The sequence below is a fragment of the Scyliorhinus torazame genome, chromosome 12 (genome assembly GCF_047496885.1).
Source record: "Scyliorhinus torazame isolate Kashiwa2021f chromosome 12, sScyTor2.1, whole genome shotgun sequence".
Taxonomy (NCBI): Eukaryota; Metazoa; Chordata; class Chondrichthyes; order Carcharhiniformes; family Scyliorhinidae; genus Scyliorhinus; species Scyliorhinus torazame.
In genome coordinates, this window is record NC_092718.1 from 86564835 (window position 1) to 86583248 (window position 18414).

The 18414-nt window shown below is 54.7% G+C and overlaps 1 protein-coding gene across 2 annotated transcripts in view; it reads right to left on the reverse strand.

Moving 5' to 3' along the window:
• Positions 1-328: 328 nt before the first annotated feature.
• Positions 329-18414, reverse strand: part of LOC140387207 (CD276 antigen homolog) — a 36733-nt gene continuing 18647 nt past the window's right edge. Inside the window, exons 4-8 of one of the 2 annotated variants that reach the window (XM_072470189.1) lie at positions 10806-11159; positions 8573-8875; positions 7290-7421; positions 6258-6314; positions 329-671 (exon numbers count right to left, since the gene is read on the reverse strand). In XM_072470189.1, coding sequence (XP_072326290.1) covers positions 634-671; positions 6258-6314; positions 7290-7421; positions 8573-8875; positions 10806-11159 — 884 coding nt within the window. In that variant the 3' untranslated portion in view covers positions 329-633. Of the gene's footprint in view, positions 672-6257; positions 6315-7289; positions 7422-8536; positions 8876-10805; positions 11160-18414 lie in introns of both variants that reach the window. The other variant, XM_072470188.1, reaches the window with a different exon arrangement.

Genomic DNA, 18414 nt, shown 5'->3' on the forward strand with positions numbered 1-18414 from the left:
CGTGTATCTTGGCTCTTTGAATGATCTCTCCAATTAGTCCCCACTCTCTCTCCTCCTTGCTCTTTCCCCTCAGTCCAGCAAATCTTTCCCCTTCCAGTATTTATCCAGCATTTCAACCTAGATTTGCAAGCCTAGATGTGCTATTTTACTTTAGTGGCATCGCAGTCACATTTTCAGACCCTTTCGGGGGTGGCGGGTTAACGATGGGCAGCCTGAGCACGACTCCTCCTCCCCCCCCTACCCAGTGTCGATCAGTTGCATCTGTAACAGGTCAATTGCAGCCCGCCCTTCTCCATCCCCCCATCCGCTCCCACCAGGGACCTCCACCCCCTCATCCCCTCCCACCAGGGACCTGGGTAGACCTGTGATCTTCCTGTACCCACGGCTGTTCGACTGATGGAGGGTGTTGCAGGATGGATAACGCAAAGGCCCGGAACGTGATGAACCTCTCCACATTCAGCATTGGGGTCGCCATTGGTCTGATGCAGCCAAACCCCTTTCCAAGTCTGTCTCCATTCTCTATCCCAAACTCCCCGCCAGGGGGCAGTCCGTCAATCACTTCCTGTGTGGAGGGGAAGTGAAGAATCACGGCCATTGCCACCCATGAGCGGTGGCCCACCGTGAAGACCAAGATCACACACAATTTTTGTTCTGGTTCATCTTCTCCATTTCTGAAAGAAAGGAAGACAGGATTTTTACAATGAGGTCCAATACTCCATCGTGCTTTTGTACAGCAGCCTCGTCCCGAACCCCCCCTCCCCCTCGAATTCCCGGGTGTATCATTCACACACTTAGTCCAGCCTTCCTAGATTCAATATTAGAAACCGGACAACAGGGCTCTGTAACATGAGAAACGCAAAAGCAAGAGGAAGCCCCAATCGGCTCCTTCGAGGATGTCACACAGAAACAGGAGGAAGCTCCATTCAGCCCACTTGCGCTTGTTACACAGGAACAGGATGAGGCCATTCTGCCCGTCAAGGCTGTTCCTCCACTCAGTGAGATCAGGGCTGATCTGTGATCTCTCTCCATTTACCCGCCTTCACCCAGTGTCCCTAAATACCTTCCGATAATAAAAATCACAATCTCATAGATTGAAAATGAACGATTGGATCAGTCTATGTGGGGAGAGAATTCTAAACTTCGCCCAGTGTGTGGAAGTTTGTCTACAATTTCACTCGTGAAAGGTCGACCTGTCCTTGTTAGACTCTGTCCCCCTCGTCACACTCTGTCCCCCTTTGTCCTAGACCTCCCCCAACAGGTGTAAATAGTTTCCCTCTATCCACCCCTATCTGTTCCCCTCATTGACTAAAAAAACACTTTGATCCAATCCCACTCCCCTTAATCATCGTAATTCCAGGGATTACAAGCTTCGTTATTAATCTTTCCTTGTAATTTTTAAAACATATATATATATTTTCAAATAACTAATATACATAAAATAAATGATCATTCAATAATAAAATAAACAAAATACAATTCTCCTAATTTGAGATTTTTTCTCATTTCTATTAAATTCTGGCCCCCACACGGTGCTGGAACGGTTCACACCGCTCCAGCCTCCCTTCCCGACGGCAAATGGGCGCCGCGCCAACCCACGCATGCGCGGTTGGGCCGCGCCAACCCACGCATGCGCGGTTGGGCCGCGCCAACCCACGCATGCGCAGTTGGGCCGCGCCAACCCACGCATGCGCAGTTGGGCCGCGCCAACCCACGCATGCGCAGTTGGGCCGCGCCAACCCACGCATGCGCAGTTGGGCCGCGCCAACCCACGCATGCGCAGTTGGGCCGCGCCAACCCACGCATGCGCAGTTGGGCCGCGCCAACCCACGCATGCGCAGTTGGGCCGCGCCAACCCACGCATGCGCAGTTGGGCCGCGCCAACCCACGCATGCGCAGTTGGGCCGCGCCAACCCACGCATGCGCAGTTGGGCCGCGCCAACCCACGCATGCGCAGTTGGGCCGCGCCAACCCACGCATGCGCAGTTGGGCCGCGCCAACCCACGCATGCGCAGTTGGGCCGCGCCAACCCACGCATGCGCAGTTGGGCCGCGCCAACCCACGCATGCGCAGTTGGGCCGCGCCAACAACCGCATGCGCAGTTGGGCCGCGCCAACAACCGCATGCGCAGTTGGGCCGCGCCAACAACCGCATGCGCAGTTGGGCCGCGCCAACAACCGCATGCGCAGTTGGGCCGCGCCAACAACCGCATGCGCAGTTGGGCCGCGCCAACAACCGCATGCGCAGTTGGGCCGCGCCAACCCACGCATGCGCAGTTGGGCCGCGCCAACCCACGCATGCGCAGTTGGGCCGCGCCAACCCACGCATGCGTGGTGGACTTCCTCAACGCGCCGGCCCCGACCCAACATGGCGTGGGGGTTCAGGGGCCGGCCGCATAATAAAATAGGCCTGGGGCTGGAGAGGCCAGCCCGCCGATTGGTGGCCCCCGATCGTGGGCCCGACCCCATCGGAGGCCCCCCCCCGGTGAAGGATCGTTTTTCCCCGCCCCACAGGCCGCCCCCCCGACCCTACGCGCAGAGTTCCCGCTGGCTGCGAGCAGGTGTGAACGGCACCGGCGGGACTCTGCCGTTTCCACTCGACCCATCAAGGCCGGAGAATTGGCGGCTGCGGACAGCGGCCCGCGACCGGCGCAAATGGCGCCGATACTCCGCTCCTCGGAGAATCGCCGGCGGGCCGCGCGAATCGTGCCACGCCGCCCTGATGCGGGACGCAATTCTCCACAGAGCGGAGAATTGGGGCCGGCGTACGCGCCGCCGGTTGGGGTATGCGACGATTCTCCGGCACGGGCTGGTGCGCCGATTCTTTGGCCCGGATGGGCCGAGCAGCCACCATCAAAAAGCCGAGTCCTGCCGGTGCCATTCGAACATCCTCAGAGCCAGCGGGACCTCAGCGTTGAAGGGTCCAGGAGCGGCCTGTGGGAGGGCGGGGGTCCATAGTGGCCAGGCCCGTGATCGGGGCCCACCGATCGATGGGCCGGTCTCTCGGTTCCCCAGCCTTATTTTCTCCACGCCGGCTCCTGTAGCCCTGCGCCATTTGGCATTGGGGCCAGCCCAGAGAAGAAGGCCACTGCGCATGCGCTAGTTGGTGCCGGCCAAACTGCGCATGCGCGAATCCCCCGGCGCCGGGTTCAGGCCGGGATCGGCAGCTGGAGCGGGGTGGGCCATGCTAGCCCCCTGTGGACCGCAGAATGGGGTCCTGGAACGGGTGCCGACGCCGGAATAAAACATTCCCGTTTTTAACGGCGCCACTTAGCCACCCGATGGGAGAATCCCGCCCCCTAATTCTCAGAATCCTTTCCAATATTTTGCTCACCACAGACACAAGTCTGATGAGTCTGTTAATCCCAGGGATTCCCTTTCTTGAACAGGGAAACAACATTCGCCTCCCTCCAATCATCCGGTACTACTCCAGTGGAGAGTGAGGACACAAAGATCATCGCCAACGGCATAGCAATCTCCTCCCTCGCTTCCCGTAGTAACCTTGGGTATATCCCGTCAGGCCCAGGGGACTTATCTATCCTGATGCTTTTCAAAATTTCCTGCACATCCTCCTTCTTAATATCAACCTGCTCATGTCTATTAACCTGGTTCACACGGTTCTCATGAGCAACAAGGTCCTTCTCTCCAGTGAATACTGAAACAAAATATTCATTTAGGGCCTCCCCTATCTCCTCAGACTCCAGGCACAAGTTCCCTCCACTATCCCTGATCGACCCTACTCTCACTCTGATCATCCTCTTATTTCTCACATAAGTGTAGAACGCCTTGGGGTTTTCCATAATCCTCCCGCCAGGGCTTTTTCATGCCCCCTTCTAGCTCTCCTCAGTCCATTTTTGAGTTCCTTACTGGCTACCTTGTAACCCTCTAGAGCAGAGTCAGATCCTTGCTTCCTCAACCTTACGTGAGCTTCCTTCTTCCTTTTGACTAGAAGCTCTACTTCTCTTGTCATCCAAGGCTCCTTCACCTTACCATTCCTTCCTCGTCTCAGTGGGACAAAACTATTCAGCACTCCACAACAAGTGCTCCTTAAACAATCCCCACATTGTGCATTTCCCCAAAAACTGTTCCCACTTTATGCTCCTCAGCTCCTGTCTAATACAGTATAATTTCCCCTCCCCCAATTAAATACCTTCCCATACTGTCTGTTCCTATCCCTCTCCATGACTATGGTAAACGTCAAGGAATTGTGGTCACGGTCACCAAAATACTCTCCCACCGAGACATCTGGCACCTGGCCTGGTTCGTTGCCGAACACCAAATCCAATATGGTCCTCTCCCCTAGTCGGCCTATCTACATATTGAGTCAGGAATCTTTCCTGTACACACCTGACAAAATCTGCTCCATCCAAACCATTTGCACTAAGGAGGTTCCAGTCAATATTAGGGAAGTTGAAGTGATCCATGACAACAACTCTGTTACTTCTGCACTTTTCCAAGATCTGCTTCCCAATCTGTTCCTCTATCTCTCTGCTGCTATTGGGGGAGATTCTCTGGTCATGTCTGCCCGCCGGCCGGAGAATCCCACCCGAGGTCAATGGACTTCTCCATTGTCGCCTCTCACCCATGGCATTCCTGTGGCGAGCGGGGCAGAATAACTCAGCCCTATGTATTCTTTTATGACGAAAGTAATTTTTACGCAAAATCTTTCACCAGCTAATAATAGAGTTTATCCTCCATGAGAGTCCCTGAGATTGACCTTCTCTCAGTCTAATATTCATCAAATGTGGAGCATGATCAGAGACTACAATCACCCCATTTTCCATGCCAACGACTATTTCTGGGAGAATTGAATTATTCACGATTGAAAAATCTATGCGGGAAGAAGAATGAAAATTCTTTCCTCCTGGATTTTGAAATCTCCAAGCATCTACTCCCCACCCCCAACTTGTCCTTAAATATCCCCAGTTTCTTTGCCATTCACGGTTTTATTACTGTCTTTGGGCAAGACTAGTCTGGTTGAGGATCCATTACACAATTAAAATCATCACCCATGAAAAATTTGCACGAGTCCAGGTCTGGGATGCCAGCTACCATTCATTTAATAAATTCCCCATCATCCCAATTAGGTGCGTAAATGCTTATGAGCACGACTGGGACCCCTTCTAAGATTCCACTAACCATTATAAATTGACCTTTTGGATCTTGCACCTCCCTGGTCAGTACAAATAACACCTTCTTATCAAAGACAGCGGCCCTCCTTGATTTAGGATTAAATCGCGAATGGAATGTCTTCCCCACCCATTCCACTTATAACCAAACCTGGTCTTCAATCAATAAATGTATCTTTTGGAGAAATATTACTTCCCCCTTCAAGCTATTTAAATATGTAAATTCTGGAATGTTTCACTGGTCCGTTTAAACTTTGTACGTTCCCGGTCACTATTCTTAATGGGGGCTTCTGTCCTCCACTTTTATTTAAGTTTGACATCTCATTCTATTATGGAACCTCCACTTTCTTTTTCCATGAGTGACCGTACAAATTGGATATCCGTCCTATTCGGTCTCATCTTTAAATAATTAGCTATACATATCATTAGTGTTGCTAGCATCCTACTCCCCCATCTCCAACTCTACACCAATCTTTCATAGCCCCAATTGCCCCCAACATTCCCCCATCTCCCAATCCCTTTTCCCTACAATTACTTTAATTGTTTCCCCTCTCCCTTTTAGTCAACCTGTTATAACACCTGCTCCCTTTTTATTTTCACTTATTAGCACATTTAATAACGTGATAACTCCCACACGAATAACAAAATACAAATTTATCAAATATTAGAGCAGACTTAGTTTGAGCCGACTTTAATCGAGCAAAAGCGATTCTTTGTTGTAATAAAATTAGTTTTGGCATATTATATCCGGCCAAACTTTGAATAACATTGAAAGGAAAAGATCCATCACCTGAAGAGGCATATGATTTTATTAAAACACATGGTTTAGAGGAAGGGTGATTTCCGGTAAAGAATTCCACTGATTTACTACCCTCAAGAGAAAGAATTCCTCCTCATCTCTGCCTGAAATGGGCGACACCTGACTCTGAGATTATGCCCTCTGGTCCTAGACTCTCCCACAAGAGGAAACATCCTCTCAGCATCTACCCTGTCAATCCCCTCCAGAATCCGATAGGTCTCAATAAAGTCGCCTCTTCTAGACTTCAATGAGTACAAGCCCAACCTACTCAACTTCTCATAAGAAAATCCCTCCATATCGGGATCAACCAGTGGAGCTCGGCTTGCTACTTACCGATGGATCTTGGCTCTGAAGATTCACATTTGAGACAATTATAAGTTCTGTCCATTACTGTGAAAGACAAAAATACACCAATCCATCAGGTACAAAATCTGAAAATTGCCTCCATTTTACTGAAATAGCACACACATTCCAAAATTACCTCAGTTGCATGACAATGGTACCAGAGCAGGCCAGAAGCTGGAACCTGCGGCGAGGAACTCACCTCCTGAATTCCCAAAGCCTGTCCACCATCTACAAGGCACAAGTCAGGAGTGTAATGGAATACTGTCCAATTGCCTGGATGAGTACAGCTCCAACATCAATCAAGAAGCTCGACACCATCCAGCACAAAGCAACTCCGCTTGATTGCTCTCCCTTCCACAAAACATTCACTCCCTCCACCACCGACGAACAGTGTCAGCCATGTGTACCATCTACAAGATGCATGGCAGGAACTCACCAAGACTTTTTAGGCAGCACCTTCGAAACCCACAACCACTACCATGAAGAAGAATGAGGGAGGGCAGCACAGTGGGCAGTGGTTAGCACTGTTGCCTCATGGGGCCGAGGACCCGGGTCACTGTCCGTGTGGAGTTTGTAGGTTCTTCCCGTGTCTGCAGGGTCTCACCCCCCACAACCCAAACAAGTGCAGGACAGGTGGATTGGCCATGCTAATTTCCCCTTAATTGGAAAAAAAGAATTGGGCACTTAAATTTAAAAGAAATAGAAGGAAGAGGGCAGCAGATACCTGGGAACACCATCACCTGGAGGTTCCCTTCTAAGTCACTCACCATCCTGACTTGGAAATATATTGGCCGTTCCTTCACTGTTACTGGATCAAAATCCTGGAACTCCCTCCCTAACAACACAGTGGGTGTACCTACACCTCAGAGGCTGCAGTGGTTTAAGGCGGCGGCTCACCAACACCTTTTCAAGGGGCAATTAGGGATTGGTAACAAATGCTGGACTTGCCAGAGACACACATCCCAGGAAAGAAAACTGAAACTGACCTCGCGTTCAGAGCAGGTCCTCATTGGTGCTCACCTGGATATGTGTTGTTCGACCTCCTCCTTATGTAGAGTAACATTCCCACGATGACAGCAAGGCAAAGTCCCATCAATACAAGCAGTAGAATTAGTGTGTAGCCATTGAAAGACAGATTCGGAATGCTGGAATCTAAATCAAGGGAGGCACCCAATTGAAATCAGTCACAGAGATGGAACAGTAACTACTTCCTTCCACTTCTATCACAAAATAAAATCCCCAAAGGTGCTTTACACAGGGGTACCAAACACAATTTGACTCCGAGCCGCAGAATATGAAATTAAAATTGGTTGGGACAACGAGCACAGCTTTTAAAGAGCATCGTATAAATGGAGGGGGGGGGGGGCGGGGGGGGGGGGGGGAAAGAGAGGGGAAAGAGGGAGAGATAGAAAGAGAGAGAGAGAGGTGGAGAAATTTAGGAAGGGATACAGCCGCCAATGGTGGAGCGATGGGAATGGGATGTTCAAGAGGCCAGAATTGGAGGAGTGCAGAGGTCTGAGGATTGCAGGGGCTGGAGGTTACAGAGATAGGGACTTGTAGCGGTTGGAGGAGATTACAGAGATAGGGAAGGTTGTAGGACGTTACAGAGATAGGGCGGGTTGTAGGGGCTGGAGGAGGATAGAGATATGGAGGGTTGTATGGGCTGGAGGAGGTTACAGAGATGAGGATTGTAGGGGTTGGAAGAGGTTATTACAGAGATTAAGGAGGGTTAATGGGACTGGAGGAGGCTACAAAGATAGGAAGGATTATAGGGACTAGAGGAGGTTACAAAGATAGGGAGAGTTGGAGGAGGTTAGAGATATGGGCAGCACGGTAGCCTTGTGGATAGCACAATTGCTTCACAGCTCCAGGGTCCCAGGTTCGATTCCAGCTTGGGTCACTGTCTGTGCGGAGTCTGCACGTTCTCCCCGTGTGTGCGTGGGTTTCCTCCGGGTATTCCGGTTTCCTCCCACAGTCCAAAGATGTGCAGGTTAGGTGGATTGGCCATGATAAATTGCCCTTCGTGTCCAAAATTGCCCTTAGTGTTGGGTGGGGTAACTGGGTTATGGGGATAGGGTGGAGGTGTGGACCTTGGGTGGGGTGCTCTTTCCAAGAGCCAGTGCAGACTCGATGGGCCGAATGGCCTCCTTCTGCACTGTAAATGGAGGAGGTTACAGAGATGAGGAGAGTTAAAGACACTGGAGGTTACTAGATAGGGAGGGAGGGTAGTAGGGGCTAGAGGAGGTTACATTTCAGCTTTGTTGTACCAAGGAAAGTCCAAGCAAGGTGAGGTTTGAAATTACATTTCCAATGTAGTGATGACTTGGTCTCTCGGGTACTCCGGTTGAAGATGGAACAGAGGAAGGTGCAGTTGACGGTCACATTAACTCTCAGGACACTGGTCACATTCCAGAGGCCGCTGGCGGGATCGGACTGTACTGTGGTGTTCACTTGGCTTCCCAAAGGCAACAAGTTGCCCCCTCCATCCATCCAATTAATCCTCGGCTCTGGGTAACCAGATGAGGAGGTGCAGGTCAGTTTCACTTCCTCACCCTCTCGAATAGATTCCTGCCTGGGTCCTGAGATCAGTGGGGTGCTGTAATGAGCTGAAACACAATTACATCAGGCTGTTACAGTGCAATCATTCATTATTCCTCAGTTTTCTATCATTGTTCCCATCATGCTTCTGACATGTCCTGCAGTCCAGTGACAGCAAGAATATGTCTCTCCATCTGTCCATTTAGTTCTCGCTCTCTGTTTCTCACCCAATTGCTGTGTGTGTCTCTCTCGCTCCCTCTATCTGGCCCACTCCCACTTGCTCTCTGTTGCTCTCTCTCACTCTGGGTGTCTCGGTCTCTCACTCTGGGCTCGAGCCATCCGAATTGCAACACAGTCTGCTGTCAAGCACGTTTAGGCAGGTGTTTGCTGGCGCTTGTTTGTTGCAATCTGCGGCCTCAGCGGGGAATGACCCACCAAGGCCGCACTTAGTCCCATTTCTTGCACTGAGGAGCTCCGCTCGGCAGAACTCCTCAATGCTGGAGGAGATCGGGCCACCATTTTTAAATGGTGTCACAATCTCTTGACCCCCCCCCGACGCAATCCCCAACTCACCTATAAGGGGATCCTCAGGTTCCCCCTCCCCGCACACCACCTCACATGGGCAGTGCCAGGCTGGCACCCAGGTGGCACCAGCAGTGCCAGGTTTCCACCCTGCCCAGAGGTCAATGACTGGGGACTAGTACTGAACGGCGCTTACCTAAGGTCACTGAGGCCAAGGAGTTTGATCGCAAAGCCTCCAGTAGATAAGGTGAGTGGATATTAGAATGAGAGTCTCGCTCTAATACGCAGATTTGCCAGATACAATAGATCGCAATGTCTCGCGAGATCCCATTAGATCTCACGAGGCGTGGCGAGCTGGGTAGATCCCGGAAGTGGGATCTCCCGACATCCACGGGCCACGCCGCACCCCAGTTTGACCAACCGTGGACGTGGCAGATCGCGCCCTCTGTCTGTTTCTCTCACTTTCTCTATTGTCGGTGTAAGTGTCACTCCAGAATCTTTGAGTCCTACGATCTAGGCTGTTTTACTTATGAGGCATTAAGCTGAGACCTTTGACACTCATTATTTGAAGAGGGAGGACAGTTAAACATTTTACCTCGGGGCTAGAGGAGGTTACAGAGAAAGGAAAGGTTGTAGGGATGAGAGGCGTTTACAGAGATAGGGAGGGTTGTAGGGGCTGGAGGAGGTTACAGAGATAGGGTTGTAGGGGCTGGAGGAGGTTACAGAGATAGGGTTGTAGGGACGGGAGGAGGTTACAGAGATAGGGTTGTAGGGACGGGAGGAGGTTACAGAGATAGGGTGTTGTAGGGGCTGGAGGAAGTTACAGAGATGGGCGGTTGTGGGGACGGAACAAGTTTACAGAAATAGGGAGGGTTGTAGGGGCTGTGAGAGGTTGCAGAGATAAGGGAGAGTTGTAGGTACTGGAAGAGATTACTGAGATATGGAGTGTTGTAGGGGCTCGAGGAGGTTACAGAGAAAGGGAGGGTTGTCAGCACTGTGAGGAGGTTACAGAGATACGGAGGGGTGAGGAGTTATTGGGAAACCGCAATCATAATTTTCAATGAAGCTTTTGCCGCAGGAGGCATCAATCTCTCTCTGTCCCGCTTTGGAAGGAGGGCATTTGCCAGGGAGCATAGTCCTAGGCAGAATCTTCAAACCAGGCCTGCCACCTCCCGCCCAGCTGTTAATCTCTCCCCATTTCCCCGTCTCCTGTGTGTTGGGAAGGATTTACCTCACCATGAAGTCCTGTGGTGGGGCTCGGCGCAGGAGCTCCTGGCTAGGAGGTAAGGCTGCTCCCCACGGCAGCACATGACCTATCATCTCGGTCAGTGATCAATACGGGGCCATGGTTGAGAGGGGGTTGGAGGGGGGGGGACGGGGGGACGCAGACGGGTGAAGGCCGCAGGGGAAGGGGGGGGGTGCAGCAGAGTTTTGGAGAGTTCACGTAGACCGAGACGGGTTTTGTGGACCCTTTACCTGCTGTCATCAGGTTGACTTTGGTCTTTTGTTTCATGCGATTCCCCTCGTTTGGCTGAGCTTCCAACACAATACACTTGTACATCCCTTGGTCTGCCAGGCTCACGGCGTCAAGCTCGAGGGACAGATTGCCCCGAGTCATCTTCTCCACAGTCAACCGTGTGCGATTCCTGTACTTATACACCTGGGTCTTGCTATATTCACGATCCCCTAACTGCGCGTGCACCAATTGATCTTCCTCAGTCTGCCACAGGACGTGCAAATCAGTCCCTCTCTGGCTTTTGTTCACAGTGTAGTTACATGGCAGCAGCACCCGCTCGCCTATGATCCCCACCACTGAGGGCCAGCCTGTGACTGAAGGAGACAGAACCATCACAATCAATCAAATCGCGATCGGGTTGTCCTCGTACATGAATCACAAAAACGTCAGCACGCACGCGATTTGGAAGCCAATTTGAATGTTGTTGTTTATTATCAAGGGGGTGGCGGGTCTTGCTACAACTGTACAGGCGACTGTACAGAGACCTGGAGCAATGTGCACAGTTCTGGTCTCCATTTGCCTTGGTTAGACCACACTGGGAGCACTGTGCACAATTCTGGTCTCCATATGCCTTGGTTAGACCACACTGGGAGCACTGCAGTTTTAGTCTCCATATTCCTTGGTCAGACCACACTGGGAGCACTGTGCAGTTTTGGTCTCCATATGCCTTGGTTAGACCACACTGGGAGCACTGCAGTTTTAGTCTCCATATTCCTTGGTCAGACCACACTGGGAGCACTGTGCAGTTTTGGTCTCCATATCCCTTGGTTAGACCACACTGGGAGCACTGCACAGTTCTGGTCTCCATATCCCTTGGTGAGACCACACTGGGAGCACTCCTCACTTGGGGAGGGAGATACTGGAATTGGAGGCAGTTCATAAAAGGTTCACTGGGCTGATTCCTGGGGTGAAGGGGGCCTATCTGCTGAGGAACGTTTGAGTAGGTTGGGTCGGTGCCCATTTGAGAATGAGAAGTGATCTTATTGAAACATTCTGAGATGGGGGTGGGGATTGACAGAGTGAATGCTGAGAAGAGATTTCCCTCATATGGGGGGGGGGCGTTATCTAGAGCTAGGAGGGACACAGTTTGATAGTAAGGAGGTCGCCCATTTAAGATGGAGAGGAGGAGGAATTTCATCTCCTAGCGGGTGGATAGTCTGGAATTCTCTCCACTTCGGAGGTCTGGGGCGAGATTTTCCGACCCGGGGGGGCTGGCGTGAATCCCGCCCCCGCCGGTTGCCGAATTCTCCGGCACGGAGATTCGGCGGGGGCGGGAATCGCGCCGGTTGGCGGGCCCCCCCCCCCCCGGCGATTCTCCGGCCCGGATGGGCCGAAGTCCCGCCGCTAAAATGCCTGTTCCGTCGGCGTACATTAAACCACCTCTCTTACCGGCGGGACAAGGCAGCGCGGGCGGGCTCCGGGGTCCTGGGGGGGGGGGGGGGGGGCGGGGTGATCTGGCCCTGGGAGGTGCCCTCACGGTGGCCTGGCACGCGATCGGGGCCCACCGATCCGCGGGCGGGCCTGTACCGTGGGGGCACTCTTTGCCTTTGCCACGGTCTCCACCATGGCGGAGGCGGAAGAGATTCCCTCCACTGCGCATGCGCGGGAATGCCGTCAGCGGCCGCTAATGCTCCCGCGCATGCGCCGCCCGGAGATGTCATTTCCGCGCCAGCTGGCGGAGCACCAAAGGCCTTTTCCGCCAGCTGGCGGGGCAGAAATCAGTCAGGCGCGGGCCTAGCCCCTTAAGGTTGGGGCTCGACCCCCAAAGATGCGGAGCATTCCGCACCTTTGGGGTGGCGCGATGCCCGACTGATTTGCGCCATTTTGGGCGCCAGTCGGCGGACATCGCGCCGATACCGGAGAATTTCACCCCTGATCTAGAGCTGCCCTCCACCGAGGTGTGTCTCTCTGCATATCACTTGGTTAGACCATGCTTATGTTGTAAATAAAGTAACCTGGATATGGTTGCCAAATGGGACAATGGTGCAAACCGGACATGTCCATTCTCTCAGTCGCCATTGTCGCACTATCAGATGGCGTAATAAATATATTGGCGTCTCGTGAACATAAACAAGCACCGGAAGTTCTCTCTGTTGAGGTTTCCCTCACTCGGTTAAGTCAGCAAGGCAGGACTACAATCACACGAGGGCTAATGAGACTTGGAGACATGAACTGACATCTGAACAGTCCCTGCACCAATCAACCAGAATCGGACACGTTTATAGGGCACAGATGCTTCAAGGGGAAGACGCAGCACTTGCTCTCCAATTAACCCAGCACAGGGGGAGGCCATTGGGCCCATTGAGCTTGTCCTGCCTCTTTCAAAGATCTCTCCAATTAATCCCATTCCCCCCACACCTCGATTCCTACAAATTTTCCCCCTTCAAGTATTTCTCAAATTTCCACCTTTTGAAAATTTCTATTGAATCTGCTCCCACCACCTTTCAGGCAGCACCTTACGGATCACAACAACTCAACGGTGTAAAATAAAAATTCTCCTCATCTCCCCCCCGCCCCTCTGGTTCTTTTACCGATTCTTTTCAACCAGAATCTTCTCTGGTTACCCAGCCTCCTGCCGCTGGAAACACTTTGTCCTCATCTACTCCAATCACACCCCACCTCATGATTTTAAACGCCTCGCTGAAGACATTAGAGTCTGCTCCGCTGTTCAATGTGATCATGACTGATCTGATGTGATAATCCTCAACTCCAATTTCCCGGCTAACCTCCTGAACCCATGATGCACCTACTGATTAAAAATCTGTCTATCGCAGCCTTGAACATACTCAACAATCCAGCCTCTACAGCTCTGCGGGAAAGAATTCCACAGATTCACTACTCTCTTGGAGAGAAGAAATTCCTCCTGATCTTTGTCTGAATGGGTGACCCCTTAATCTGAGATTATGCCCTCTGGTCCTCGACTCTCCCACAAAGGAAACAACGGCTCAGCATCTACCCTGTCAATCCCACTGTACGTCTCATTAAAGGTTGCCACTCATTCCTCCAAACTTCAATGAGTACAGGCCCAACCTACTCAACCTCTCCTCATAAGAAAATACCTCCATACTCAGGATCATCCTAGTGAACCTTTTCTAGACTGCATCTAATGCCAATGTAGCTTTCCTTACATACGGGGATCAAAACTGTTCACGCATTCAAACTTCTCTGCTCTAAATCCCAGCTTCTAATTAAGGTGTAGGATATGCTAAAGGGGATCAACAGGGTTGATGCCCAGCAGAGTTTCCCCTTGTTGGACATTCAGGCTAAGGGATGACAGATTTAAAACAAAACTGAGCAGGAATTGCTTCACTCAAAGGGTCGTGAATCTATGAAATTCTCTCCAGAGTGTGGGGGATGTCGGAACACTGAACAAATTTAAGCAGGGGTAGAAAGGTTTTTACCGAGTAGCGGGATGAAGGGTTATGGGAATGGGCAGGAAAGTGGAGGAGAGGCCAAGATGAGGTCAGCCATGATGCAATTTAATGGCGGAGCGGGCTCAAGGGGGCTGAATTCCCGACTCCTGCTCCTAGTTCTTAAGATCTTTTGTTCATAAAGGAACAAATGGGGGTCTGGTTTAGCACACTGGGCTAAATCGCTGGCTTTTAAAGCAGGCCAGCAGCACGGTTCAATTCCCGTACCAGCCTCCCCGAACAGGCGCCGGAAGTGGCGACTAGGGGCTTTTCACAGTAACTTCATTGAAGACTACTTGTGACAATAAGCGATTTTCATTTCATTTCAACAACTGGATTCGCGGAGTTCATACCCGTCAATCATTAAAAGTTGCAGGACACTTTCACAAGGTCAGAAAAACACAAACCAAACACCAGGATTTATTCCTGTAGGGACAGGATTGAAACATGGGGAAAGTCATGCTTTGTCGGTACCAAACCTAGATTAGACCCAACTTGGGAGGAGAGTGCATTCGGTCACCATATTATAGAAAGGATACAGAGGGTGCAGAGGAGATTTACAAAGGTGATATCAGAAATGTGGGTTTACGCATCAGGAAAGGATTGACAGGCTGGAGTTCTTCTGTCCTGAGAAATGAAGGCTGAGGGTTGACCCTAATCGAGGTCGTAAAACTTCGAGTGGTTTGAGAGTGCCTTGATTAATAAGGGGATCAGGGGTTGTGGGGAGAAGGCAGGAGAATGGGGATGAGAAAACACCAGCCAGGATTGAATGGCAGAGCAGACGCGATGGGCCGAGTGGCCTAATTCTGCTACTATGTCTTATGGAGAGTGAATGTTTCTGTTGAGGGGGGAGACCAGAACTTGGGGCCATCAGTCACAATTAAATCCAATGGGGACTTCAGGAGAAACTTCTTTACCCAATGAGTGGGGAGAACGCGGGACTGGCTCCCCCGGGGAGCGGGGAGAACGCGGGACTGGCTCCCCCGGGGAACGGGGAGAACGCGGGACTGGCTCCCCCGGGGAACGGGGAGAACGCGGGACTGGCTCCCCCGGGGAGTGGGGAGAACGCGGGACTGGCTCCCCCGGGGAGTGGGGAGAACGCGGGACTGGCTCCCCCGGGGAGTGGGGAGAACGCGGGACTGGCTCCCCCGGGGAGTGGGGAGAACGCGGGACTGGCTCCCCCGGGGAGTGGGGAGAACGCGGGACTGGCTCCCCCGGGGAGTGGGGAGAACGCGGGACTGGCTCCCCCGGGGAGTGGGGAGAACGCGGGACTGGCTCCCCCGGGGAGTGGGGAGAACGCGGGACTGGCTCCCCCGGGGAGTGGGGAGAACGCGGGACTGGCTCCCCCGGGGAGTGGGGAGAACGCGGGACTGGCTCCCCCGGGGAGTGGGGAGAACGCGGGACTGGCTCCCCCGAGGAGTGGGGAGAACGCGGGACTGGCTCCCCCGGGGAGTGGGGAGAACGCGGGACTGGCTCCCCCGGGGAGTGGGGAGAACGCGGGACTGGCTCCCCCGGGGAGTGGGGAGAACGCGGGACTGGCTCCCCCGGGGAGTGGGGAGAACGCGGGACTGGCTCCCCCGGGGAGTGGGGAGAACGCGGGACTGGCTCCCCCGGGGAGTGGGGAGAACGCGGGACTGGCTCCCCCGGGGAGTGGGGAGAACGCGGGACTGGCTCCCCCGGGGAGTGGGGAGAACGCGGGACTCGCTCCCCCGAGGGTTACAATTGTAGGTACAGATGAGGATTGATGGGATGCGGCCCGAATGGAACAGAAATCCCAGCATGGACTGTTTGGGTTGAATGGCCTGTTTCGGTGTCCTGGGTAATCATGCATAAACACCTTGCTGAACCTTTTGGTAGACCCGGCTGTGTGTTGGAAGAGGGATCAGCGAAGTAGAGCTGTGATCAACAATCAACCACCATCATATTGATGGGCAGAACAGACTTGAAGGGGCTGAATGACCTTCACCTCCACCTATGTCTTGTGTAACTGGAGGAGGCCCATTCAGTCCCTCGAGTTTGTCCCACCAATCTATCAGATTCTGACATTACCCCCTGAACGGCCTGGCTCCGAATTTAAGGTTCTGCCCACTCGTTCCGGAATCTACAATTCAATGCCCTTCACATAGGGATGAAATGACCCTCAATTCTCCAATTCTGGCCTCTTGATCATCCTGGGATTCCCATCGCTCCATCATTGGCGGCTGTGCCTTCAGCTGCCTGGGGCCCCGAGCTCTGGAATTCCCTCCTTAAACCTCTGTCTGTTTAATTCTGTGTGTCTCTCTCTCTCTCTTGTCTCTCTCTCTTGTCTCTCTCTCGCTCTGTGCATCTCTCTCTCTCTCTCTTGTCTCTCTCTCGCGCTCTGCGCGTCTCTCTCTCGCGCTCTGCGCGTCTCTCTCTCGCGCTCTGCGCGTCTCTCTCTCGCGCTCTGCGCGTCTCTCTCTCGCGCTCTGCGCGTCTCTCTCTCGCGCTCTGCGCGTCTCTCTCTCGCGCTCTGCGCGTCTCTCTCTCGCGCTCTGCGCGTCTCTCTCTCGCGCTCTGCGCGTCTCTCTCTCGCGCTCTGCGCGTCTCTCTCTCGCGCTCTGCGCGTCTCTCTCTCGCGCTCTGCGCGTCTCTCTCTCGCGCTCTGCGCGTCTCTCTCTCGCGCTCTGCGCGTCTCTCTCTCGCGCTCTGCGCGTCTCTCTCTCGCGCTCTGCGCGTCTCTCTCTCGCGCTCTGCGCGTCTCTCTCTCGCGCTCTGCGCGTCTCTCTCTCGCGCTCTGCGCGTCTCTCTCTCGCGCTCTGCGCGTCCCTCTCTCGCGCTCTGCGCGTCCCTCTCTCGCGCTCTGCGCGTCCCTCTCGCGCGCTCTGCGCGTCCCTCTCGCGCGCTCTGCGCGTCCCTCTCGCGCGCTCTGCGCGTCCCTCTCGCGCGCTCTGCGCGTCCCTCTCGCGCGCTCTGCGCGTCCCTCTCGCGCGCTCTGCGCGTCCCTCTCGCGCGCTCTGCGCGTCCCTCTCGCGCGCTCTGCGCGTCCCTCTCGCGCGCTCTGCGCGTCCCTCTCGCGCGCTCTGCGCGTCCCTCTCGCGCGCTCTGCGCGTCCCTCTCGCGCGCTCTGCGCGTCCCTCTCGCGCGCTCTGCGCGTCCCTCTCGCGCGCTCTGCGCGTCCCTCTCGCGCGCTCTGCGCGTCCCTCTCGCGCGCTCTGCGCGTCCCTCTCGCGCGCTCTGCGCGTCCCTCTCGCGCGCTCTGCGCGTCCCTCTCGCGCGCTCTGCGCGTCCCTCTCGCGCGCTCTGCGCGTCCCTCTCGCGCGCTCTGCGCGTCCCTCTCGCGCGCTCTGCGCGTCCCTCTCGCGCGCTCTGCGCGTCCCTCTCGCGCGCTCTGCGCGTCCCTCTCGCGCGCTCTGCGCGTCCCTCTCGCGCGCTCTGCGCGTCCCTCTCGCGCGCTCTGCGCGTCCCTCTCGCGCGCTCTGCGCGTCCCTCTCTCGCGCTCTGCGCGTCCCTCTCTCGCGCTCTGCGCGTCCCTCTCTCGCGCTCTGCGCGTCCCTCTCGCGCGCTCTGCGCGTCCCTCTCGCGCGCTCTGCGCGTCCCTCTCGCGCGCTCTGCGCGTCCCTCTCGCGCGCTCTGCGCGTCCCTCTCGCGCGCTCTGCGCGTCCCTCTCGCGCGCTCTGCGCGTCCCTCTCGCGCGCTCTGCGCGTCCCTCTCGCGCGCTCTGCGCGTCCCTCTCGCGCGCTCTGCGCGTCCCTCTCGCGCGCTCTGCGCATCCCTCTCGCGCGCTCTGCGCATCCCTCTCGCGCGCTCTGCGCATCCCTCTCGCGCGCTCTGCGCATCCCTCTCGCGCGCTCTGCGCATCCCTCTCGCGCGCTCTGCGCATCCCTCTCGCGCGCTCTGCGCATCCCTCTCGCGCGCTCTGCGCATCCCTCTCGCGCGCTCTGCGCATCCCTCTCGCGCGCTCTGCGCATCCCTCTCGCGCGCTCTGCGCATCCCTCTCGCGCGCTCTGCGCATCCCTCTCGCGCGCTCTGCGCATCCCTCTCGCGCGCTCTGCGCATCCCTCTCGCGCGCTCTGCGCATCCCTCTCGCGCGCTCTGCGCATCCCTCTCGCGCGCTCTGCGCATCCCTCTCGCGCGCTCTGCGCATCCCTCTCGCGCGCTCTGCGCATCCCTCTCGCGCGCTCTGCGCATCCCTCTCGCG